Genomic DNA, 26,110 nt, shown 5'->3' with positions numbered 1-26,110 from the left:
TATTTTTCCATGTAGTGTAAGAGCTTGCAGATCATGCAGCAAAAATGAAAGGATGATAACCTTATCATCTGGCTCTCCTCTTTCCACCTGAGTCTGAACATAAGTCATGAGAGAGTCGATAAGTTGCGTGCAGTTCCTCATAGATGTCCTCTCATTATCGCTGGCACAGCTGAGGTTTCTGTGAGAGCACAAACAAAACTTATCATTAAAACAGACATTACTTTTGCTAATTATCCTTAGAAAACAACACACTTGAACACAGTGATTATGTGTGTGTGCCAGTCTGTGGTGTCACAGTTCTCGGTTCAACCCAAGTAAGTAAACATCTTGTGATATGCCTCTGATAAGGAACAAGAGACGTAATTATTTATACAATGTTGGAATGCCAACATGCATGACACAAATTGACAGCTCAGAGAAATCTGCTGTTGATGAGCACAGATGAATTATAAGACATCACAGAGACTAAAGCAACTGCAGGTGGTTTAGTGTTTCTAAGCCACTGCCCATGTGAGGAATTATTGGGCCCTATTTTAATGATCTAGACGCAAAGTGTAAAGCATACGGCGCAGGTGCACTCAGGGCGTGTCCAAATCCACTTTTGCTATTTTAACGACGGAAAAACGGTCCGTGCGCCGGGGCGCATTTTTGAAATGGATTGTCCCTATTCTCTTAATGAGTAATGGGCGTAACGTTCAATAAACCAGTCAGAGTGTCATCTCCCATTCCCTTTAAGAGCGAGATGCGCTCGCGCCATGGCGGATTGCTATTTACATGGCGGAGTTTTTTTTGGCGGAAAAGCTGAACGCTTTTCAAGCAAAGAAACCGATCTGCTTGTGCACGAAGTTAAAGCGGACTTGCAAATGCAGGCTTTCAAATAGCTCAGCGCGATGAGTCAGTTAATATATATATGTATGTATTGGCACGACTGTTCAATTAATTAACCAATTTCGGCAAGGCAAGGGGCAAAATATCAGTATGCCAGTCCTATTTATACCCATAAGTGCTGGGTGGGTGTTACTCGGTTTGTAAATCTCACTGGCCAATTTCCACTGGCTCATTTTGTACCACTTGGAGGTGACTGGGCTCCCAGGCGAGATCCCATTACGTCAGTATCGACGTAATGTCTCCATTCCCTCCTTCAGGGAATGGGGGTTACAATAGTAACCTAGACGTTTGTGTTGTCGACAGGTTTTCTGCACTGCGGAAGCAAATCTTCTTTACATGCATTTCCAAAGGACTCATGCCCGAATAAGTAAGGTAAAACCAATGCCATCAGTACTGTTTGTATCACTGTCAATCAATTGCTGAGGAAGATCCGGAGCTGAAATTCAGAGATGGTAATAGGCATTTTGTTTCCGACACACGCTGTAAGCGGTAGACCAATCACAACAGACTGAGACATCATCTGACCAATCAGAACAGAGTAGACCAATTACAACAGACTGGGCCATCTGACCAATCAGAACAAAGTAGATCAATCACAACAGACTGGACCATCTGACCCATCACAGCAGAGTAGACCAATCACGACAGACTGGACAATCTGACCAATCAGAGCAGAGTAGACCAATCACAACAGACTGGGCCATCTGACCAATAAGAGCAGCGCACAAACCTGATTGCAAAAAGGTTGGGACACTGTACAAATTGTGAATAAAAACAGAATGCAATGATGTGGAAGTTTCAAATTTTAATATTTTATTCAGAATACAACACAGCTGACAAATCAAATGTTTGAACTGAGAAAATGTATAATTTTAAGGGAAAAATAAGTTGATAAACTTTTTTTTATGGCATCAACACATCTCAAAAAAGTTGGGACAAGGCCATGTGTGTGCCACTGTGTGGCATCCCCTCTTCTTTTTATAACAATCTGCAAACGTCTGGGGACTGAGGAGACAAGTTGCTCAAGTTTAGGAATAGGAATGTTGTCCCATTCTTGTCTAATACAAGCTTCTAGTTGCTCAACTGTCTTAGGTCTTCTTTGTCGCATCTTCCTCTTTATGATGCGCCAAATGTTTTCTATGGGTGAAAGATCTGAACTGCAGGCTGGCCATTTCAGTACCCAGAGCCACCTTCTACACGGCCATGATGTTGTAATTGATGCAGTATGTGGTCTGGCATTGTCATGTTGGAAAATGCAAGGTCTTCCCTGAAAGAAACGACATCTGGATGGGAGCATATGTCATTCTAGAACTTGGATATACCTTTCAGCATTGATGGTGCCTTTCCAGATGTGTAAGCTGCCCATGCCACGTGCACTCATGCAACCCATATCAACAGAGATGCAGGCTTCTGAACTGAGCGCTGACAACAACTTGGGTTGTCCTTGTCCTCTTTAGTCCAGATGACATGGCATCCCAGTTTTCCAAAAAGAACTTCAAATTTTGATTTGTTTGACCACAGAACAGTTTTCCACTTAGCCACAGTCCATTTTAAATGAGCCTTGGCCCAGAGAAAATGTCTGCACTTTTGGATCATGTTTAGATATGGCTTCTTTTTTGACCTATAGAGTTTTAGCCGGCAACGGTGAATGGCACGGTGGATTGTGTTCACCGACAATGTTTTCTGGTATCCCTGAGCCCATGTTGTGATTTCTATTACAGTAGCATTCCTGTATGTGATGCAGTGCCGTCTAAGGGCCCAAAGATCACGGGCATCCAGTATGGTTTTCCGGCCTTGACCCTTACGCACAGAGATTGTTCCAGATTCTCTGAATCTTTGGATGATATTATGCACTGTAGATGATGATAACTTCAACCTCTTTGCAATTTTTCTCAGAGAAACTCCTTTCTGATATTGCTCCACTATTTTTCACCGCAGCATTGGGGAATTGGTGATCCTCTGCTCATCTTGACTTCTGAGAGACACTGTAACTCTGAGAGGCTGTTTTTATACCCAATCATGTTGCCAATTGACCTAATAAGTTGCAAATTGGTCCTACAGCTGTTCCTTATATGTACATTTAACTTTTCCGGCCTCTTATTGCTACCTGTCCCAACTTTTCTGGAATGTGTAGCTCTCATGAAATCCAAAATGAGCCAATATTTGGCATGACATTTCAAAATGTCTCACTTTCAACATTTGATATGTTATCTATATTCTATGGTGAATAAAATATAAGTTTATGAGATTTGTAAATTATTGCATTCTTTTTTTATTCACAAATTGTACAGTGTCCCAACTTTTTTGGAATTGGGTTTGTAGACCAATCACAACAAACTGGGCCATCTGACCAATCAAAGCAGAGTAGAACAATCATAACAGATTAGGTCATCTGACCAATCAGAGCAGAGCAGGTTTGCAGAAAGGAGGGGTTTAGAGAGACTGAAACCTTTATCGAACCGTTTTAGACACTGTGAGAAAAGAGATTACGCTGGAATGTATATTATGAGAACATTTTTTGAGCTTGTATGCATATTATAAACCTATTGTAGGAGACGTTTAAAACAAAATTAGTAACCTTTAAAATAGCACAATAAGGGCAGTTTAAAACACTTAAAATATTACGCTTTCATCATCCATTCAGATATCACATGCTTTTCGACTCAACAGTCAAGTTCCTCTAGAGGACTCAAAAGGCAAACTCTCACCTTAAACAGCCAGTGGTGTTGTGGAAGACCTCGGCATCAATGTGTTTGTTGATGTTGCTGTCAGTCCAAAAGTTGAATGGCACCACAATGGTTTCTGTAAGCAGGGGCAGGGCATTCCTGATCAGCTCTGGCTTCAGTGCATCAGCCGAGGACAGATTCCACAACAGACCTGAACAGATACCTCACATTGTATTTTCATTCTAAATAGCTTTTTATAAACACTTTAATATCAAAAAACAAAACCAACTCACATAACTTTATTTAAATTTGACAATAAAGGACACCGTTCACATACAATATGATGAGGTCATACAACAAAAAATGACACATGACACGAGTCGAATGAGAGTGGCACGTCTTACCAGTAAGCTGTTTCTGGGTTTCTGTCACATTGGTGTTTCTGAGTAAGGTCAGAATGGCTTCTAGTCCTTCACAACTTTCCACCTCAAGCTTGATTTCATTTTCTTTAAAAACCATGTTGCGCAGTGCAGCAGCGGCTGTCTGTTGCAGCTGTATATTTTCACTTTTCAGCAACTGTACAAGAGCAGGAACCCCTCCCAACCGCCAAACCTTTTAGTGATACCAAACAACACTTGTTATTTAAATTATCTAAAGTCAATTTTTATAATTTATCAGTGCATTATTTAAATATCATTATATAAAGTCATAAGTATATTTAAAACAGAAAGACAGACTGATAGACAGACAGATGTACATTGATCAGCCACAACATTAAAACCGCCTGCCTAATATCGTGTAGCTCTTTACTGAACAATTTTTGCAGTGTAGCAGGGTGCATTATCCTGCAGGCAAGAGGCCATTGACATAAGGGAACACCATTTCCATGAAGGGGTGCACCTGGTCTAAACTTCACATGTTTCAGGTAAAGTAGGTTTATTTGGTAGCATGTATTTAACAAATACTACAGAATTGGAATAATCAAGTGTATAACTAAAACACAGCATAGTTTTCACTGTATGAATCAAATATGAACTGATCCTTATTAAAAGATACATGTGATTGTATTTGTGTACTCCAGCATGCAAATATATCTTTATCTCTCTGATATACAAACAGGCCTTTATCAAGCTGTGCTTTTTTTTTTTTTTTTTGTATTTTGAAGAGCTATTTGGTGGGGGTTTGGGTGCTGGCGTGTCACAGGTCTGCTCTGAAAACTTAGCATAGTGCAAGTTTGCTTTACGGTTTACAAGTGATTCAGTCAAGTGGTTTTCTTCCCACAAGACTTGCCATTTGGGAGATGCTCTGACCGAGTCATCTAGCCATCATTATTTGGCCCTTCTCAAAGTTTTTGCTTACACAAATTTCCTGCTTCCAACACATGAATTTCAAACACTGACTGTTCACTTGCTGCCTACAATGTTGTGGGGGATGGATGGCTCGCTCGCTTGCTCACTGACTCGATGGATATACAGATAGACAAACGGACAAACAAACAAACAGACAGATATATAGATCGATCAACCAGATAGATTAACCAATAATTTAATTCTGACTAAAATGAGACATGAGACGGTTTCCTGACCTCTTGTTTGGCTGTGTCTTCTATGAAGGTTTGATGCTGTATGAATGAAGCTCCACACAGCTGATAGCTCATATCCGAGTGAGTCAGAAACTCCACTGCTTCCTTCAGAGTGATGTCAGGCATTGCTCCCATAGCACCATTTGCACTGAACCATGTTTTTGAAATATGCAAGAGACACAATTGAAGTTAAAATGTTTTGACAAAATTATGACACTTTTTTTTTCTTTTTGACAAATACATTTTTTCTCTCTTTCTCTAGAAGAAAAAGAGACTGTGGAAAAACTGTAAAATTTGAATATGTACATTTGCTAAAAGTTATTTTTAGGCACACACTTGCATACAGAGGATGCGAGATAAGATCCTCACTTTACAGAGCCTGCAGTTTGCAGGTAGGTTGTTGAAAACTTGACCATACAAATATCTCACAGGATTATTACAATATCTGAAAAATGAATGTTTAGAATTTAAAACGGACATTTCATACTGGCACATTAAACAAAACACAAAAAAACATTGGTAACATTTTTCTTAAAGCTTTTATGTATAATGCATTATAAAATAAATTTTAATGCATAAATTGTGTCTTGTAATGCACCTTATAATGGATTGTATGGTCTCATGAATAATTGTAACCACAGTTATAATACATTATAATACAACTTTAGAAAATACCCTACCAGTCAAAAGTTTGGAAACATTACAAATTTATTTTGATGATATTATTTTTTTGATGAAGTCTCTTATGCTCATTATCTTCAGCTCAAATATTATTACAATTTAAAATGATGGTTTTCTATTTTAATATACTTTAAAATATTTATTTTTTGTGATCAAAGCTGAATTTTCATCATTACTGCAGTCTTCAGTGTCACATGATCATTCAGCAATCATTCTAATATGCTGATTTGATACTCAGTTATCATCATGTTGAAAACAGTTGCTTAATATTTTTTTGGAACCTGTGATACTTTTTTTCAGGATTCATTGATGAATAAAAGGTTAAAAAGAACAGCATTTATTCAAAATATAAATATTTTCTAACAACAGAAATCTTTACTATTAGTTTTTATCAATTTAACACATCTGTGCTGAATAAAAGTATTCATTTCTTTAAAAAAAAAAAAATAAAAATACTGACCCTAAACTTTTGAACGGTAGTGTATATTGTTACAAAAGATTTGTATTTAAATAAATGCATTTTTAAACTTTTTATTCATCAAAGAATCACAGATTATAAAATAATATTATTGATAATAAATCAGTATATTAGAATGATTTCTGAAGGATCATGTGATACTGAAGACTGGAGTAATGATGCTGAAAATTCAGCTTTGCATCACAGAAATAAATTATATTTCAAAGTATATTAAAATAGAATACCATCATTTTAAAATGTAATAATATTTTACAATATTATTATTATTTTTTTTCTGTATTTATTATGAAATAAATGCAGCCTTAATGAGCATAAGAGACTTTGCTCAAAAACATTAAAAATGTTTAATGTTTTCAAACTTTTGACTGGTAGTGTATAATGTATTAAAACACAACAAATAACCAGATATAACAGATATAATCTAAATAATCTGTGAATGTTATAATGCATTTTTAACTTTTGTTACAATGATTTATTATAAGATATAATGAATTATAACGTCCATTATGAATATGTTTATAATGCATTATACATAAAGGCTTTAAGTAAAGTGTTCCTAATCATCTTTTTATCTATCAAGCATCTAATGTGATTTTCACAGTACTTTTAGAACATAGCACAAATAAACTCAATTGGGACGCAAATGTTTTCTGCCGAAAGACATTTCCTGCACACTCACGCTGAAGTTTCTGATTTGCTCCTGGTGAATTTCTTCACTGACTGTGATTGGCTAGACAAAGTCTTGAACTGTGATTGGCTGGCGCTGATCAGCGTGCTATTCTCCAGCTTGCTGGCACTGGCCTTCATCCCATTGGATTGAGACTGCACTTTCCAGTTCATCTGAGAGTCCGACTGGCTGTTCTGGGTCTGTCTTCTCACAGTGTTGCGCACAGACAAGCTGCGACCAGTCTAGGCAAATACAAAAAAAATAAATTAAAAAAAAGAATAAAGTGCTAATGGATTAAGAAAAATGAGGAATAAAAAAAAAAAAAAAAGTAATATTCAATATCAATATTTATATTAACTCAGAAAATGATTATGACCTGTCACTAAGTTTCTACAACCAAATATTTTAAATTGTTAAACTTATTTTTTTGGTTTGTTTTTTGGTCACACTTTATATTAGGTCTCTTTAACTACTATGTACTTACATCAGAAAAAAAAATATGTACAATGTATTTATTGTGTTGATGTATTGCATAGCACTTGTGCTGCTATTGAGGTGGATACGAATATGTTTAGGGACAGGTTTGGTGGTATGGGTACGTTTATGGGTGGGTTAAGGTGTAAGGGGAGGGATAACAGTGCAATTGTGTATGTAATGTAATTACTGAAATGAATTACAGCTGTAATTACATGCTGTTAATTTTTAAATACAAGTACAATGTAATGGCATGTATGTACACTATTAAAGACACTTAATATAAAGTTGGTCATTTTAGGGTGTTTTCACACCTATGGATCGCTTGTTTTGTTCCGAAACAGGGACTACATTTGTTACAATGTTGCATTTTCTTCTTGGTTCGGTTCGCTTTCACATGGCAACATTTCAAAGCGTACCAAAATGCATTCAGGCAAGTCACATACGGGTACAACTGTCCTCTTATTGGTCAGAGTTTTCGCTGCGTCATCCATCAAAATAATGATTGACAAGCTAGCTCCATGAGCTTATTGTGGCTTTATTTGTAACTGTCGAGACACACACAAACACTTTATAAATGTAGCCGTCTCTCCCGCAGTTAATTCGCTGCGGCAAATTCAAACCCGCGCTCTTTCTCTCTCTCCATCTCTGGATTTCCCAGCGCTGTCTGGTAGGCGACCTGTTGTCCGTGTGTTTGTCGAGAGAGACCATTTGAATTTTTTATAATGAAGCAGAGCGGGAATTGAGACTTCGTCGGGACAGCATTCTCGCACGGAGAAGTGTAATTACACACCAGAGGCGATCGTTGGCTTTCAGATATTGTAAATAATGTGCTCACTCACAGAATCAGACATTACTGATTTTTATATCATATTTTCCGTTATGAAAATGATATAATTTGGTTCGTTGGTCCGTTAACTGGGTCGATTGCTTTCACATCTCAAGCGAACCGCTCCAGAGTTCGTTTGAAAGCGTACCGAGACCACCTCTTCAAGCAGGTCTCGGTACGCTTGTTTGGTCCGCTTTTGGTGCGCACCCGAGTGCGATTGCTGCTTTCCCACCTGCCCAAACGAACCGCACCAAAGGGGCAAACGAACTCTGGTACGATTCAACCGAACTAAATGAGGCAGGTGTGAAAGCACCCTTAAGCAATCAGATTAATTATTCAGTATAAAAATACAAATTGAATTTTTTTTTGGGGGGGGGGGGGGGGGGGGTTTTGAGGGGTTGGGGGTGGAGTAATGCTCCTTGTAAAATGTGCATTGCTTTCACGAGTCACCTGATAACATGTATGTACTGTAACGTGTTATGGTCAATCCAGTCTTATTAGAAAAACGTACCTGTGGGAATGTTTTCGCGAGTCGCAAAATACATACCAATACGTACATATCACTTCAGTTTCGATGTGAAATGTCCACTAAGTGGTGCTAGAAGCGTGTTCATTTCTTATTTATTTTTTGCCGGAACAGATAAACGTGAATATGGTACGTTTTTATGACGATGGTTTTTATACAAATCACTGCAGTTCTGATTTGAAATTTGCACTCCATTGCGTTTTAAAATAAAGTACCACCAGCACTACACCTAAAACTACCCGACAGTTTTAACAAAAGCAAATGTGACATAAAAAGCGACCATAATCATATTAGAGTTTAGATCTCTTTTTAAGCTCTTTTACCGTGACTCGCCTTTCACGGGATTCGTACCCAGTTCTTAAGTACAACTCCGTATCAGCTGAGCTACCGAGCAAGCTTGTTATGTCAGAAAAGCGAAACATATGGAGCTGGTTAAGCGAAGCAAATTCCAAAATATATTCGTTTACAAATCATGCACTTTGGTAAAAAGCGTTTTGAAGTCATAACATAATATTGTGCGAGGAGATGTGAAAACAAGTCTTTATCAATCCATAATCTAACCCTGTAATCAGAACTGTGTATGAAAAGTGTTCATTTCTGTTGGAAACTGCAGTGATATGTACACATTGGTATGTATTTTGGCAACTCACGAAAACGTTCCCACGTGTACGTCTTTCCTATGAGCCCGGGTTGGTCATGGTTATGCTGTGCTTTCAAAACAGTGTGACAGTTGCGTTAAGCCACGGTCACACTAGACTTTGAGCATGCAAAATTTATACGGATATTGACACTGCAACGGTACCTTTCCCACATCATTCAAGCAGGCTCGGATAACCCTACGGCTTATCCCTTCTTCCATTCATTGCTAAGACACTTGAGCGAGTTCAACCAAGTCTCTACCTTTCCCACACAGAACAACCTCCAGGACAACAACCAATCTGCATCAAAAGAGGCCACTCAACCGAGACTGACCTGCTTTCAGTTATTAAGCCCTGAGACTGGCATGAGCATCTGCCAAATTATTTGTCGTTATCTTGCTGTCTGTTGCCTTTGACACAGTTAACCACCAGATCCTCCTGTCAGCCCCCATGATGAAGGGCATCTCATGAATCACACTTCAGTGGTTCAAGTCTTACCCCTCACGTAGGTCCTTCAGGGTGTCTTGGAGGGGTGAGGTAGCAACTTCTAGCTACTGGAGTGCCTCAGGGCCCAGTGCTTGGACCCGTTTTGTTCTCCATCTACAGGTCACCACTAGGATCTGTCATTCAGAAACATGGCTTTTACTATCACTGCTATGCTGATGACACACATCTCTACCTCTCATTCCAACCAGATGATCCAACAGTAGCTGCTTGCATTTTGGCCTGCCTGACAGACAGACATTTATGACTGGATGAAGGACCACCACCTTCAATTCAACCTTGCAAAGACAAAACTGCTTGTGGTCTCAGCCAGCCCAACACTTCATCACAACTTCTCCATTCAGCTAGGTTCGTCAACCATTACTCCTTCCACGACAGCCAGGAACCTTAGAGTTGTGAATCATGATCAGTTAAACTTCACAGACCACATTGCTAGAACTGTCCGGTCCTACAGATTTGCCTTACACAACATTAGGAAGAAGGCTCTATTTATCAGAGCAGGCTACACAACTCCTTGTTCAAGCATTTGTTCTATCCAGACCTGACTATTGTAAAGCCCTCTTGGCAGGCCTTCCATCATTACTGTCAAACCTCTGCAACTGATCCAGAATGCGGCAGCAAGAGTGATCTTTAACCAGCTGAAGTTATGGTTAGGGTTGAGTATACAGTTATACATGCATTAGAAGGGCTTATGTTTCACATGCCATCAATAAGTTATATTTTATGTTTCAGTGTCTATCCAAATGTGAATGTGTACCCTTTACTTTTGTGTACCGAAATTGAATGAAATTATTCCAATTTATGTGACATTGACAAGGTATTACTGTGTCCAAACTCTTCCCTGGAGTTACACAACTGGCTCTGTTTGATTTAGGTAATATAAAATCAATAATTTACTGGTCATAATATAACCATGCACACAATGTACTGTATCATATCAATGGCATATTGTATTTCTTTGGAAACTGGCAATTAACATCCCTCAGCTACAGAGAAACTTTGTTGTAAATCAACTTTAACCCTAAAATTTATGATCTGTGGATTTGTAATATCAACATTCTGGGAACAGCACATAAAACAAATCATCGAATATACTCTAGATGTAGATGAAACATAAAGGGCACAATAATTGCTCTTCAGTTACTAGCTTGCATGAACATTATTGTTCCATATATACATTTATACTTTTAAAGATCTAAACATTTAATTACATTGTTCCGGTTATTCTGCAAAGCAATTTAACTGAATAATTTGTCTTCATGACACTGACAAAAGCACAAAAAAAGTGCAATTTAGCTTAATGTAGACTTTGTCACTCAATGTTTTCATAAAACAATGACCTAAAAACACTTAACAGCCAACAACACTGGGTATCATATATATATATCTTTTTAAATAAAGACAAGGTAACACTAACTTTACATACAGCACACAGCAAAATTACTTGAATATGGCATAGTGGGCAACTGAATATAGCACAGCATAGTTTGAAATCAAGGGTTTAAAATTTGTCAATCATGCATCTCCAGTGAAGCTGAACTCTCAGCATTCAGTTCACACGTACTGACTGTCACGCACAGAGTAACACGTTCATGCAGGCTACAGATGTGCACTTCAGAATATCTGACAGCTGGATTCAACTAATTCTGCAAGGTTTGTGAAATTACATGTTTAAGATTTGTTTAAATGATATAAACGCATATTTGCTGAATGCTGATGGAAAATGCGAAAGTATTATAGTGTTTGCTAGTTTTGGAGGCGGAGCAATGAAGAGGGAGGTGGGTTTGTTTGGGTTGATTTCACAAAACAAAACAAATTAAAAGCTGCATATAAACTGCCTCTTAATTTGGAAAATATGACACCATTCCTACCGCTCTTATCTGGGAAGAAACAAAAGTGGGTGTGATCAAAGTTAAACTATAAAATGCTATGCAAGTCATAAATAGCCCTGCTGCAGATTTTATCTTATATCTTGCAATAATGAACATACACTATCATCTCTTATTAGAAGTTGCCGTTCAGTGCAGAACAATGGAGTGTAATAAAACACAGTAACCACCTTCCTGTCCAAGGGCAATGTCTACAGAACAAATGCCGAGCACAAAGCGACAGAGCACATCATTACACCGTAATGTTTCAGCATAAACAATATACTGGAAATGAACGGAGGTGCTAAAAGTGTGAATATCACAAATATAATTGAATCATGCTTGTGCCTTATTATAGCCTAAAATTAAAAGAAAACGTATACAAAATTATATTTGCATGAATAAAATATGAAACATTTTATTAGTAAAGTTCATTAATGGATCTTGAGAGAGAAAATGTCATCGCTGGCTATGGAGGCTGAGCCATCTAATTTCAACCAAAATATCTTAATTTGTGTTCTGAAGATTAATGAAGGTCTTACAGGTGCGGAACGGCATAAGGGTGAACAATAAATTACATTATTTTCATTTTTGGGTGAAATAACCCTTTAACCTTTTAGTGACGTCTTTATTATTTAATGTATGTTTATATTAAACTGTCATGAAAATGACAACCACTGTGTCGAAATGATTATATTTCAACAACGAATTGGAGTAAAAACATTTAGAATTTAACATGTTTACATGTTTGCATACAATTTGTTATTTAAATGTTGATTATTTTATCTAAAAAGCAATTGAATTTAGGCTAATAGTTTGGGCTCAGTTGTTAATCTTTAATATTATAGTACCATAATGTTCAAGTAAGGGCTCCCTACATAGTTTATACCATATATACAGTACAGTCCAAAAGTTTGGAACCACTAAGATTTTTAATGTTAAAAGAAGTTTCGTCTGCTCACCAAGGCTACATTTATTTAATTAAAAATACAGTAAAAACAGTAATATTGTGAAATATTATTACAATTTAAAATAACTGTGTACTATTTAAATATATTTGAAAAAGTAATTTATTCCTGTGATGCAAAGCTGAATTTTCAGCATCGTTACTCCAGTCTTCAGTGTTACATGATCCTTCAGAAATCATTCTAATATGCTGATTTGCTGCTCAATAAACATTTGTGATTATTTTCAATGTTGAAAACAGTTGTGTACCTTTTTTTTCAGGATTCCTTGATGAATAGAAAGTTCAAAAGAACAGCATTTATCTGAAATACAAAGCTTCTGTAGCATTATACACTGCCGTTCAAAAGTTTGGGGTCAGTAAGAATTTTTATTTTTATTTTTTTGAAAAGAAATTAAAGAAATTAATACTTTTATTCAGCAAGGATGCATTAAATCAATCAAAAGTGGCAGTAAAGACATTTATAATGTTACAAAAGATTAGATTTCAGATAAACACTGTTCGTTTGCACTGGTGTCAAAAGTAATCACATTCAATACTCAAGTAGAAGTATAGATACTAGGGTTTAAACATACTTCTGTAGAAGTTGAAGTATCAACTCAATCTTTTTACTCAAGTAAAAGTGTAAAAGTACTGGTTTCAAAACTACTTAAAGTATAAAAGTAAAAGTAATGTAAGGAAAAAAATGGCATTAAGGACAAAAGCTTAGGCCGCACCACAGGGGTCTATTGTGCACTCCACCTCCTCAAAATGTCATCAATAACCTTTATTGGAATGTAAATGTACATCCAAACTTAAATGCAGGAATCTGTGAGGGCAGCAGACAAGAAAAATGCGGGTACCCAGAGCAGGCTTAGTAACAATCAGGGCTTGACAGTAACACCCGCCAACCTGCCAAATGCGGGTAGTTTTCAGCTGTTTCAGTTCACACCGCACTCGTCTGTTGGAGTTTGTTGGATAGGTGTGATAACCCTGTTGGCGTTGATCAGAGTCTGTTTTTACCAGACTGAACATGTTTAATCGGCGTTTGTTTGGTTGTCTGAGCATCCAACAAACAGCAACAAACTCTCGGTGCTTTCCAAACGGGATATATCACCCTCTGAAGAGCACTTCGGAGTGAAAACAATCATGGCCGCCATATTGAAGGGTTGTTCCAAACCGAAGTGTTCAAACCACTTTAAAGGGCCCTTCGGAATGAAGGATTTCAAAGGGTACAACTGATGGACACTTCAGGCCCCCATAATCCTTTGCACAGGAAAGTTGTTTGACATTACAGAATAGGTACAGGAGGTTAGGAGTTCGATTTACCTATAAATGTATATATAGTATTTTTCTATACTACTGTAATATTTATACGAGTTAGATTTAGTACATTATTATGGTCAAAATGACATTGTACTTCAACCAAAATATTTTACAGCTCCCTTTATCAGTCCATTCAAATGTTTCAAATACATAGACACAATATACACTATGGTGCGATAAACCAAAAATAAATATATAAACTAACGTTATTAACGTAGTAATTTGACCCCTACACCCTTCGAAGCTCTCACTTCTGAGGGTAAACACTTTTAAGGGATTAGGGCATAGGGATGAGCCCTTCCGAATGGGACGCAGGGCCAGACGTAATCTAACCTAGACAAGAACCATTGCCATGACGATGAGGCAAGTCCCCGGCAAAGACAGCTGTTTGATCGCGCCCGCGCCTCGTGCAACAAAGCACTGGAAACGTGACATCGCAGCTTGTCCGTTATAAAAAATAAAATACAGTTTAAAAGAAAAAAAAACAACAACAACAACATATAAAAAGGTACAATAGTCCGTAGTGCAATCCGTACCATTCAGCAAGAGCACTGCTCCACTTCACCGAAAGTGAGAGGCATAGGCGTAATTGGCAGGTGGGACGGGTGAGTCATGTCCCCACCACCATCACTGACGAACATCTTTGGTTTTAATGAGAGAAAAAAAGAATCATACATGGTTGGATTCGAACCCAGAATCTCTTGCATGCTAAACAAAAATATTGCCTCCAGTCCATCAGTACAACTATTTCCAACAGCGGATCCACGTATTTATTAACTAATATACGTTCGAGACAATGTATTATATCAGATGTAAGGAAGAAATGATCATATTAATTTTAATATCATATTATTATTATTGTAATAAATCTACTTAAGTAAGGTAACAAAGTTTCCCTTTCAGTCGGTCACTTTCGACGTACGTCAGTAGTGACCGACGAATTGGGATATCGCTAGAGAGCCCCTATCAGCTTCGAGAGAACTAAAACAAGCCAATGGAATTGGCGTGCGATATTTGCATAATGCGCACCTCCCCTAACAGGTGGATATAAAAAGGGGGGCAGATGCAATCGCACTCTGTCTTTCGCTTCGGAGCCTACCTGGTGTCCTGCGGCTGTTTGAACTTCAAGCCTCTGAAGAAGTTTCGGCGCTTGTGTTGGTGTGACGACGCCTGCAGCGAGGTCGCGAGTTGGAGTGAGCCGGGTGGAAACATCTACTGTTTTCCCAGCGTTCCGCTGTAATTCCACTGGTTGGTCTGCGATTTGGTCTGGTTCCTCCTGTGTTTTTCTAAACACGTCGTGACGCTCCCTGTGTGTCTCGACACAAAAGAGCTGAAGTTTCCCCTTCTAAAAGAGCTTCACAGACAGACACTGCGTCTTTTTCAAGATGTCATTGAAAATGTGCGTTTCTGGAGGCGGTCGTTTCCTATCCTCTCTGACGGCCACGATCACTTTCTCTCATGTCTGCTTAGCGTGCTGAGACTGTGTTTGTGGGTGGTCATATTTTCTTATGGAAATATGTCCACGTCGGCGCGTTGTTTGCTCGCCTTTCTCGTAAGGGCTTGAGCGCTCAGCGCGCCGTGTGCCGTCGAATTGCCGGCTGACAGCGCGCGTTGCCACGGCAACCCTGCGCGCTGTCTGGCGCTCTAGATGCACGGTCGAGACTCGGCTGCCTTTAATGAGGTGGAGTCCCCTCACTTATTCCCCGATCTAGTTATTTTTTTGAATCAGAAAAGTGCTACTTTGGTTAATAAGCCTGGGTGACCAGAGGATCACAGTGGGGCAATACCCGCCGAGTCATTCTCCGTGGGCCCCCCACTCCTCTAGTGCATCGCAAACATGTTGTGACTATGTTCGTGGGTGGATCATGTTTAGATACATGGCCACGTCGGTGCCCAGGGTGCCGTGTGTCGTCCAGTTGGGCGGCCACGTTCACTGTCCAACATGGCTGGTAGCTTCTGCATGTGTTGCTGGTCCTCCTTAAAATAAATATGGAGGACCTAACATCTTAGTCAGGGCTCCAGCAGAGGATCAGATGTCGACTGCTACATTGGAGAGAGTATTGTTGGGCTCTGAACATGAAGATGAGGCTGAGCGTCCCACGGTTGTGGCGTGCTCATGCCGAATCGGATTCAGACTTGGCAACCATGCTTTCCCGGGCCCCTGGGGGTGTCGTGCGACGCATACTCGCCTTGCCCCGCCCCCTGGCTTAGCCCGGATGTGCATGAAAAAACTTGGTAGTTTGTGGCCTTTTTTGGCGTTAATATGGAACGCCAAGAGGGTCATAATCTGCACTACAAGTTTTTTCTCTCTCTCTACCCCCTAGGGTGGGGTGGCAGTGCTACGGGCACACCACCTCTGCCCTGCATGAGTCTTGGCCCCTGGCAAGTCTGCAGTAGGTCAAAGCACTCATTGCATGTGGGTAGTTCTGAGTCGGGGTTGAGCTACGCAGGATGCAAATCAAAGCGCAGGCCCCTGGCCAGACAATGTCCACCATGGTGGTCCAGAAACACCCCTGGCGAGTCTTGCTGGGATGTGCCGTCGTCAAAGTGTGCTTTCTCGATGCGCTCATCTCACAAACTGGCCTTGAACCCAGCCCGCTCAACCCGCAGTCACCTGACTAGCGGGAGACGGTCCTGGAGATATGGCGACCTGGAGCTGACGTAAACGGTTCTTTCTCCCCGGAGGAGGGCCGGGTGGAGAATTGGTCTGTTCCGCCGCTGGCTCTCCGGAGTCCAGCGGTACCCACTAAGAACTGTTTTCCGATCCTCTACGTCCCAAGAGTGTGGCTGGCGATGTGCAGCGCCCCGCGTTGCTACTCCCAGCCCCCTCTCACCTCGCCAGCAGGTGTCAGTGTGTTGGTGCAGGCCACGCCCCGTGTGCCGTCTCCCATACGCACTGCTACCTCGCAGAGTCTGATCACACTCTGGGCCGCTACCACGCCGCCCGAGTCGGGTCCCCGTACTCTGGTTCGCTGCCCCACCCCCGGTACGTCTGTGGTGCGTTTGGTTCTGCTGGCTCGGTGTCTGGAGGCCTGGTTAGTGCCCCCAGCCCGTTCCGCTGGCTCATGCGTACTATAAGACTCGGCTATGCGATTCATTTCGCCCGGTGTCCTCCGGCGTCCAGGGGTGTCCACTTCACTTAGGTGTCGTTGGACATTGCACCTGTTCTCCGAGTGGAGATTGCTGTCCTCCTGGCGAGGGATACAATCGAGCCGGTCCCTCCAGCCGATTTGAAGTCAGGTTCAGCCCTACTTCATTGTACCCTAAAGGGCGGTGGGCTATGGCCAATCCTGGATCTGCGCGTCTTGAACCGGTACCTTCAGGCTGCCGTTTAAGGTGCTCATGCAGAAGCGCATTTTCGAGTGCGTCCGTCCCGGGGTTTGGTTTGCAGCATTCGACCTGAAGGATGCATACTTTCATGTCTCGATTCTGCGCTCGGGTCGAGCATGTCAGTACAAACTCCTACCCTTCGGGCTGGCCCTGTCGCTCCACGCCTTACACGGTTGCGGAGGTGGCCATTGTTCCCCTCAAGGAACAGGGCGTTCGCATTCTCGACTGCCTCGACGACTGGTTGTTCCTGGCCAGCTCGCGAAGCAGTTGTGCGTACACAGGGAGATGGTTTAGCTCACCTCAGCCTGTTGGGTCTTTGGGTCAGCTGGGACAAGAGCAAACCCGCCCCCGGGCAGAGGATCTCTTTTCTCAGTCTCGAGCTAGACTCGGTCGCCTGGATTGTGCGCCTCTCTGAGGAGCGCGTCCAGTCGGTGTTGAACTGCCTGAGTTCGCTCAAGCGCAGGATGGCGGCCCCACTGAAAGACTTCAGAGGCTCCTGGGGCATGTGGCATCTGCAGCCGCGTTTCGCCGCTCAGGTTGCTCCATATGAGGCCGCTTCAACACCGGCTCCGCGACTGGGTCCCGAGATGGCCATGGCAACGCAGCACGCTCAGTGTCCTCGTGACACGGAGCTGCCGCCCTACCCTCATCCGGTGGTCGGACCCTTTGTTCCTGCGGGCGGGAGTACCCCTTGGACGCTGTGGTCCACACAGATGCCTCTAACACCGGATGGGGGGCCATGTACAACGGGCATGCGGTTCGGGTCTTGGACGGGGCCTCGACTGCATTGGCATATCAATTGCCTCGAGTTGCTAGCAGTATGTCTTGCACTGGGCCGCTTCAAGGAGCTGCTGTCAGACAAGCACGTACTGGTCCGCTCGGACAAGCACGGCGGCCGTTGCGTACATCAACCATCAGGCTGGTCTACGCTCCCGTCGCATATCGCAACTCGCCTGCTATCTCTTGCTATGGAGTCAGAAGCATCTGAGGTCGCTTCAGGCCACTCATGTCCCAGGTGTGCTTAACCGTGCAGCCTACGAGCTCTTACGGCAGCCTCCACTTGCGGGCAGGTGGCGGCTCCATCCCCAGGCGGTCCAGCTGATCTGGCACTACTTCGGCGAGGCCCAGGTAGTCCTGTTGCCTCCCCAGGAACTGCCCTCGGCCAGTGGTTTTCCCTGACCGGCGAGTCGCTCGGCACGGATACCCTGGCACTCAGCTGGCCCCGGGGCCTACGCAATATGCGTTTTCCCCCAGTGAGCCTTCTCGCACAGCTCCTGTGCTAGGTCAGGGAGGATGAGGAGCAGGTCTTGTTAGTGGCTCCATATTGGTCACTCGGACCCGGGTTTCGGACCTAATGCTCCTCACGACAGCCCCTCCTTGGCCGATTCCTCTGAGGAAGGACCTCCTGACTCAGAGATGGGGCTTCCTATGGCACCCGCGTCCCGACCTGTGGAACCTCCACGTGTGGTCCCTGGACGGGATGCGGAGGTTCTGGGTGATCTCCCGCAGGCGGTCGTAGACACCATCACTTCCGCTAGAGCTCCTTCACGAGGAGCCTCTATGCGTTGAAGTCGAACCTATTCGTTGAATGGTGCTCCTCTCGCAAGACGAGAGGACCCCCGATCATGCTCGGTCAGATCTGTGCTTTCCTTCCTGCAAGAGGGCTTGGAGCGAAGGCTGTCTCCCTCCACCCTCAAGGTGTATGTTGCCGCTTCGCTGCACATCTCCATGCAGTTGATGGCAAGCCCTGGGGAAACACGGTCTGATCATCAGGTTCCTGAGGGGGGCGAGGGGACTGATTCCTCCTTGCCCACCCTCCTTACCCTCTAGGGATCTCACCTTAGTTCTTAGCTAACTTCGGCGTCATCCCTTGAGCCTTTGCAATTAATCGAGTTAAAAGTACTGTCTCTTAGACCGTCCTCCTGGTTGTATTGGCCTCATGTTAAGAGGGTAGGGGACCTGCACGCATTTTCGGTCGACGAATCGTGCCTGGAATTTGGGCCTGGGGATTCTCACGTCTTCCTGAGACCCCGGCCTGGATATGTGCCCAAGGTTCCTACCACTCCCTTCAGAGATCAGGTAGTGAACCTGCAAGCGCTGCCTTCGGAGGAGGCAGACCCAGCCCTAGCTTCGCTCTTTCCAGTTCGCGCCCTGCGTGTTTACGTGGATAGAACTTGAAGCTTAGGACCTCAGATCAGCTCTTTGTCTGTTACGGAGACCAGCAGAAGGGAAAGGCTGTCTCCAAGCAGAGGATGGCCCACTGGTTAGTGGATGCCATCGCCCTGGCTTATGTTCCCAGGGCGTGCCTTGCCCGTTCGGGTTGAGAGCCCACTCCACCTGAGTGGCCTCTTCCTGGGCGCTGGCTCATGGCGCCTCGCTGACAGATTGTAGAGCTGTGGGCTGGGCGACACCCAACACGTTTGCTAGGGTTTTTAGCTTACGTGTAAGCTGGTTCTTCCCGTGTACTCGCTTCCACCAGCCGGTAGACGCGTTGAACCTGTGCTCGTGTCGGCTTGCAATGCCACTCCCGCCCCTGGGCAGGATATGTGCATCTGTTGACTCCAGTCGTGTTCCCCGTTCGGTGAACCCTGTCGAGTTCCTCCACCTCCACCTTCGGCTCGGGCATTGCGGAGTGTCTGATGCCAGACCAACATCCATCTTCGATGTTGTCTGTTGGTTGGGTTCCATATGTTGCAATCCCTCTACGTGAGTGATTCCATATGTGTATTGTCCACGGTTACTCCCTACGGTGAGCCCGTGTCTTTCCCTTAGCAGAGCTTCTGCTTTCTCCTGTCAGATGAGTCTCCCCCTACTCAGGTGGAGCCATCCCAGGGACTCATATGCGTCTGCCCTGCGGGCCAGTCCATATGTTTTCCATGTAAATTCCTTCCCCTCTGGGTAGGTAGTGGTTCCGCAGCGTTCCTTACGGGTTCGCTTCCCCAGTGTAGTCTAGTTTACTTAGTGGGTATATCGGAACAGCAGTAGACTTCCCGGCGTAAGCTCGCCCCCTTCTCCGTCCCCTTGGTGCGACGGGCGGCTAGAGCCTGCGCTGGGCACTGGAAGGGGTTTCGTAACTGTGGCGTTTTAGTTGGGATCCCAATTCGTCGGTCACTACTGACGTACGTCGAAAGTGACCGACTGAAAGGGAACGTCTCGGTTACGTATGTAACCCTCGTTCCCTGAAGGAGGGAACGGAGACGTACGTCCCGTCGCCACAGTTTCTGTACCCTCGCTGCAGTGCGGACACCGGTTGTCTCCTCAGCGAAAAACAGAGTGCGATTGCATCTGCCCCCCTTTTTATATCCACCTGTTAGGGGAGGTGCGCATTATGCAAATATCGCACGCCAATTCCATTGGCTTGTTTTAGTTCTCTCGAAGCTGATAGGGGCTCTCTAGCGATATCCCAATTCGTCGGTCACTACTGACGTACGTCTCCGTTCCCTCCTTCAGGGAACGAGGGTTACATACGTAACCGAGACGATTTGTACTTCGTTACATGACACCTCTGTTCTTTTGATCTTTCTATTCATCAAATAATCCTGAAAAAAAAAATATTGTACACAAATATGTTGTACAATTTTACACATTAAATGTTTCTTGAGCAGCAGATCAGCATATTAGAATGATTTCTGAAGGATCATGTGACACTGAGGACTGGAATAACGATGCTGAAAATTCAGCTTTGCATCACAGGAATAAATTACTTTGTCAAATATATTCAAATAGAAAACAGTTATTTTAAATTGTAATAATATTTCACAATATTACTGTTTTTACTGTATTTTTAATTAAATAAATGTAGCCTTGGTGAGCAGACGAAACTTCTTTTAAAAACATTAAAAATCTTAGTGGTTCCAAACTTTTGGACTGTACTGTATATTATAGCTATAATATTATATATATTATAGCTATAATATTATATATATATATATATATATATTATAGCTATAATATTATATATATATATATATATATATAAAAATGTTAAAATTACATTAGGGTAAATTAGTGTGTGTGTGTGGTCCTGGTAAACTCTGTAGTGGTGATGTCTCCACACAAATAGTAGTCCTAATAGCAGTAATGTTTGATCTTGTGGTTTCATTTAATGACTGATAAAAATGTCTCTGTATTCTTTAAACTGAAGTTGCGGCTCTCTTAACCCTGTCACACAAGTGCTTGTCAATGCGACGTCAGTTGTTGTTACAGTCTCTGGTATTTTTATTGTTGTTCCATCTCTTTCATTTCATTTTCTGCTGTGAATCAACGGCCCAGACCGTTCCACAAACAAATTCAATGCACATACGACTTGCGTGTCACAAGGTTACAAAAATCAGACAGTGCATGTACAGTATGCGCATACTACTCTGGTGAGGAAATCTGCATCACTGTACGCTGACCCTCTCGTATGCGTAAAAACTGAAGTACACTTTGGCCTATAGTGTAAATGCAACCTGGACATGTATACAGTACTTGATTCAGTGACATCAACGACTACAAAAAGCTTGAAAGTGTAATGCAAACAAAGCTCTGATAAATTGTTTATTTTTATTAATTTAAATAACTTTAAAGCTAATAATCTACAACACTGTTTAATTAATTCACACTCTATGCATCAAAAACTGTCAACACCACTGCTTTATTAAATATGAAAAAGTCTGTAAAGAAAGGATTTTATTTAATAATAATATACCAGTAGGTCAGTTTGATAATAAGTGCACTTCTTTGCTGAATAAATCTAAGGCTACATGGAGGAGCAGAGTTGTCAGTTGTCAGGTGTGAAAATATGCACAACCTCTCTAACCTATCGGACCTGTCAATGAAACTCTAAATAGATCATAATAAATCACATTGCTGTCCAACAGTACAGTATCTATAGTAAATCATGCTGCTGAGCACACAGTGTTAAGTCTTTACCACTCTGCTCTGGGTTCCCATCATGCTGGAGCCGCTGAATTTAAAGAGCGTGTCGTTCAGCTTTGTAGGTGAGAACTGGAATTTCGGCTCACTGAACTCGGTCGCTGACGCCGGAGCTAAAGAACAAATTATAACACATAAACTTATAGAAATTATAGAACAAAAACATTTATTTGAACATAAAATGTATTTTTTAAAAGTAAAGTGTCACATACTATAATTTGAGAGCTTCATTTTCAAAATTTCTCTAAATATATACATAACCCTTTATTATAACTTTCATTAATAGCATTAGCAAACACTACTTTTTCAAACTATTTTAAACTAACTTTCTAATTCTTTTATAAATATACATTCAGTTTTATGACTACAGATTAACTGAGTAGTATATGTAAATTTGAAAAATTATTTAGTAACAGCAAAGGACTATTAAATATTTATGAAAACATGAAAAGAAGTGGTGAACACATACAGCACTTAAAATGCACACTTTCTCTTAAATATTATTGGTAACACTTTACAATAAGGTTGCGTTAGTTAACATTAGTTAATAAAAATGCAACAGGTCCATTAGGTAAATAATATTAACAGATACAACTTTTAATTTGAATTATGCATTAGTTGAAATTAAGATAGACTATGATTAATAAATGCTTTAGAAGTATATTTCATTGTTAGTTCATTAATGTAGTTAACTAATGAAACCTTATTGTGAAGTATTACCATATTAATACCATTTTATCCAAAAATCTTAAGGTTAATTTTATGGTATGCGTCAGCAAACCGCATTCAAATAGGTTGAAATGTCATTAAACTTCATTTATATTAATGTTTGAGTGCACAAGAAATGACTTGTTAGTGAAAGAAAATACAATATTATCAAAAATACAAAAAACATAGTGTGTAACAGTGTTGAACAAAACACATTACTCTCTTATTAAAATAGCAAAAATCTTTGAGATATTAAAAAGCAATTGAATGCAAATCAGCAAATTTCTAAGCTAGACTGTGCGTCACTTCTAAACACTGGCTGGATCCCAATATTATGTCTGTGCCTCAAAGCCTATGGTGAGCAGACTATTTATTTAGACAGCATTCTGGGCATTATACAGCCAGAAAATGATGTGAAGCTACAGTATGTCTGGTTAATGGTTGCTTTCAGTCTTTTCTGCAATTAACTGGTGTCTGTATACTGTGACCTCACAGAATAATTATAGCTGTCTGAGTTACAGTCCTCTCTTGTATATTTACATATTAACTGCAACAGTACAATGTCCACAGAGTATAGTATACTGGTGCTTAGGTTCCCAGCATGCACTGTGGCAAGAATAAATTATGTGGTTGCAGTTTTAATATGTGAACCCTTGTTAAAAAGTGTTTAATTGTAAATAAAAAGTTTTACTTTAAAGCATATTTTAGTACAAGAACCTGATTATAATTTTAAGCTAGTGTCTATTTGATATTATTTTAAATGTACTAAACGGCAACTTTATCATTACAAATGTGTGATTACAATTATATTTAAATACAGAACATGCAACAGTTACACTTTATTTTAAGGTGTCAGTATTAGTGTAATTATACATTTAAGTACTGAGTAAAAATTATTAACTGTATGTACTTACTTTAGGTTTAGGGTTATTTATAGGGTTATAATTTCTAGTTATTAAATACACGTAACGTGTAACAATGACACTGTAAAATAAAGTGTTGCCTACACTTTAACCATATTTCGATAGAATTCTAAAATTACATTTAATGGTGAACTTAAGTCCTTAAGTGGTCAAAAAAGCACTTCAACTAAGTGCATTTAATATAAATCTGAACTATAATACATTTTCATGTAATTGTAAATGACATGCAATTAAATGTCCAAAAACATTACATCATATTCCTTCTTAAGTATATTCTTTTAACAGACATCTTTTATGTAATAAGCACTCTTTAAGTATGCTAAAGCGTACTAGTTTTTCTCAAGGGAGGTTTCGTTCTGTTACTTTTTGCTGTGACATGTACTTACATTACTATTATTTTGTTTTAGATCACTATTATTGATTTTATTTCTATTAATAATTATGTTTGTTGCATGCCGCTATCGCTGAATTTTATATATTTGTTGTTGCGTGCCGATACCCGGTTTACAATTTAGAGGCTACTAAAAGTTCAACAGAGGTAACTAGTGTTGCATGCCCAAAGGTAATATACACAATTAAACATGTTTAATAAATTGTGAGACGAGTCCTAATTGTTTATTGAAAAATATATATATTTTTTTTTCTACTCTATGATGTACAATATTGCCACATATACAGTAGACTGAATGTTATGCTTATACTTGCTTCCAGTCAAATAGTACATTAATTAATCATGATTTTAAAACAAATAATCCCTACTATCCCACAATACATGATATGGTGATATTTTTACAGTAATTTGTTATGACACAAATTGTTATGACCTGGACGTGATTTCACAGTAAATTTTCCTAATTGTTAGAACTTAAAATTTAATGTTACAGCGCAAAATACTGTATTTTGAGGCATGCAGTATTTTGGGCAAAATGTGCCTATGGGCATCAGGCTCAAAAATGTGGTCTAGGTTCTAGGTTTCCATCTCAAGGTTTTGAGACACACCCCTGTCAGGGACTCTCCTGTTTGTGATATTAATTACAAATGAATGCAGCTTTGCCTCAAAGACCTGCTTCAACTTGCTTATGAAAAAAAAAAATCTCAACTCATATATATATATATATATATATATATATATATATATATATATATATATATATATATATATATATATATATATATATATATATATATATATATATATTTATATATATATTTTTTTTTTTTTTTTTTTTTTTTTAATTTTTTATTTTTTACTTTTTTCCAAAAGTTGAGGTTAGCTTACTAATTAATGTTAGTTTAAGGTTAGGTTGCCATTAAGATTAGTTTAATTATATATATATATATATATATATATATATATATATATATATATATATATATATATTCTATATAATACATGTGTAAATAAGCCCACACTTACTTGTTGGCGACGGAATGGAGTCACTCTTGACCATCTTCGACTTGCCTCTCTTAATGCTTTTCACCTGCTCCAGCACGCGCTGCTGTCCCGTCCGCTGTTTTCCGTCAGACGGCAGGACCAGCGAGGTGTCCTCCTTCGAGACGGTGCCCAGAGCCGAGCGAATCGGTTCGGCAGTCATCGCTGCTCTCAGTGGTTCTGCTCGCACCAAACCCTTCGACAACAGACCTGTACGGCTGCGTAGACCGACTGATAGTTTGTGTAGTGAAGTGTGGAACAACCACGTCTAGGTCACGCCCACTAGAGGTGTCGCGCCGCGGGCCAATCAAAGGTCTGCATTCACTTCATAAACCTGTCAATTACCTGGCGTTTCCTAGTAACCCTGTTAACAGCACAACTGTAGTTCGCACACACGCATCACACATTTGTCTAGGTTCATAAAAGGTGGATTGAAAAACTAAATGAGATGGGAGGAAGCTATAGAAAGACTTGTGTCATATTCTGTAGAATGTGACATGCGGTTAATGTTCACAAGCTCCAGATCTTTTGTGACTGAGTACTGTCTACCATCACACCTCAGTGACAGATCTCGCAGGAGCCCAAACATTCACTCAGCAGAGCATCACAACTGTACATCACCCTCCATGACTCACACTGTTGTGATCACACACAGAAAGCTTTAAAAGCCCTTCTTTTACAGCCACACCCGGATACTGTTTTCTCAAACTGTTTTGTTAAGTAACAAAAA

The 26,110-nt window shown here is 40.7% G+C and overlaps 1 protein-coding gene across 3 annotated transcripts in view; it reads right to left on the bottom strand.

The window, feature by feature from the left end:
• The window catches only part of LOC137008994 (plakophilin-1), a 44,055-nt gene extending 18,443 nt beyond the window's left edge, over positions 1 to 25,612 (bottom strand). For all 3 annotated transcript variants that reach the window (XM_067370836.1, XM_067370837.1, XM_067370838.1), the window contains exons 1-7: positions 25,366 to 25,612; positions 22,315 to 22,430; positions 6,975 to 7,204; positions 5,140 to 5,284; positions 3,959 to 4,166; positions 3,597 to 3,765; positions 61 to 178 (exon numbers count right to left, since the gene is read on the bottom strand). In XM_067370836.1, coding sequence (XP_067226937.1) covers positions 61 to 178; positions 3,597 to 3,765; positions 3,959 to 4,166; positions 5,140 to 5,284; positions 6,975 to 7,204; positions 22,315 to 22,430; positions 25,366 to 25,543 — 1,164 coding nt within the window. In that variant the 5' untranslated portion in view covers positions 25,544 to 25,612. The remainder of the gene's footprint in view (positions 1 to 60; positions 179 to 3,596; positions 3,766 to 3,958; positions 4,167 to 5,139; positions 5,285 to 6,974; positions 7,205 to 22,314; positions 22,431 to 25,365) is intronic.
• Between the last annotated feature and the right edge of the window lie 498 nt (positions 25,613 to 26,110).

The sequence above is a fragment of the Chanodichthys erythropterus genome, chromosome 20 (genome assembly GCF_024489055.1).
Source record: "Chanodichthys erythropterus isolate Z2021 chromosome 20, ASM2448905v1, whole genome shotgun sequence".
Classification (NCBI taxonomy): Eukaryota; Metazoa; Chordata; class Actinopteri; order Cypriniformes; family Xenocyprididae; genus Chanodichthys; species Chanodichthys erythropterus.
Note: the sequence above shows the minus strand (reverse complement) of the source record. Positions and strands in the feature narration are given on the sequence as shown.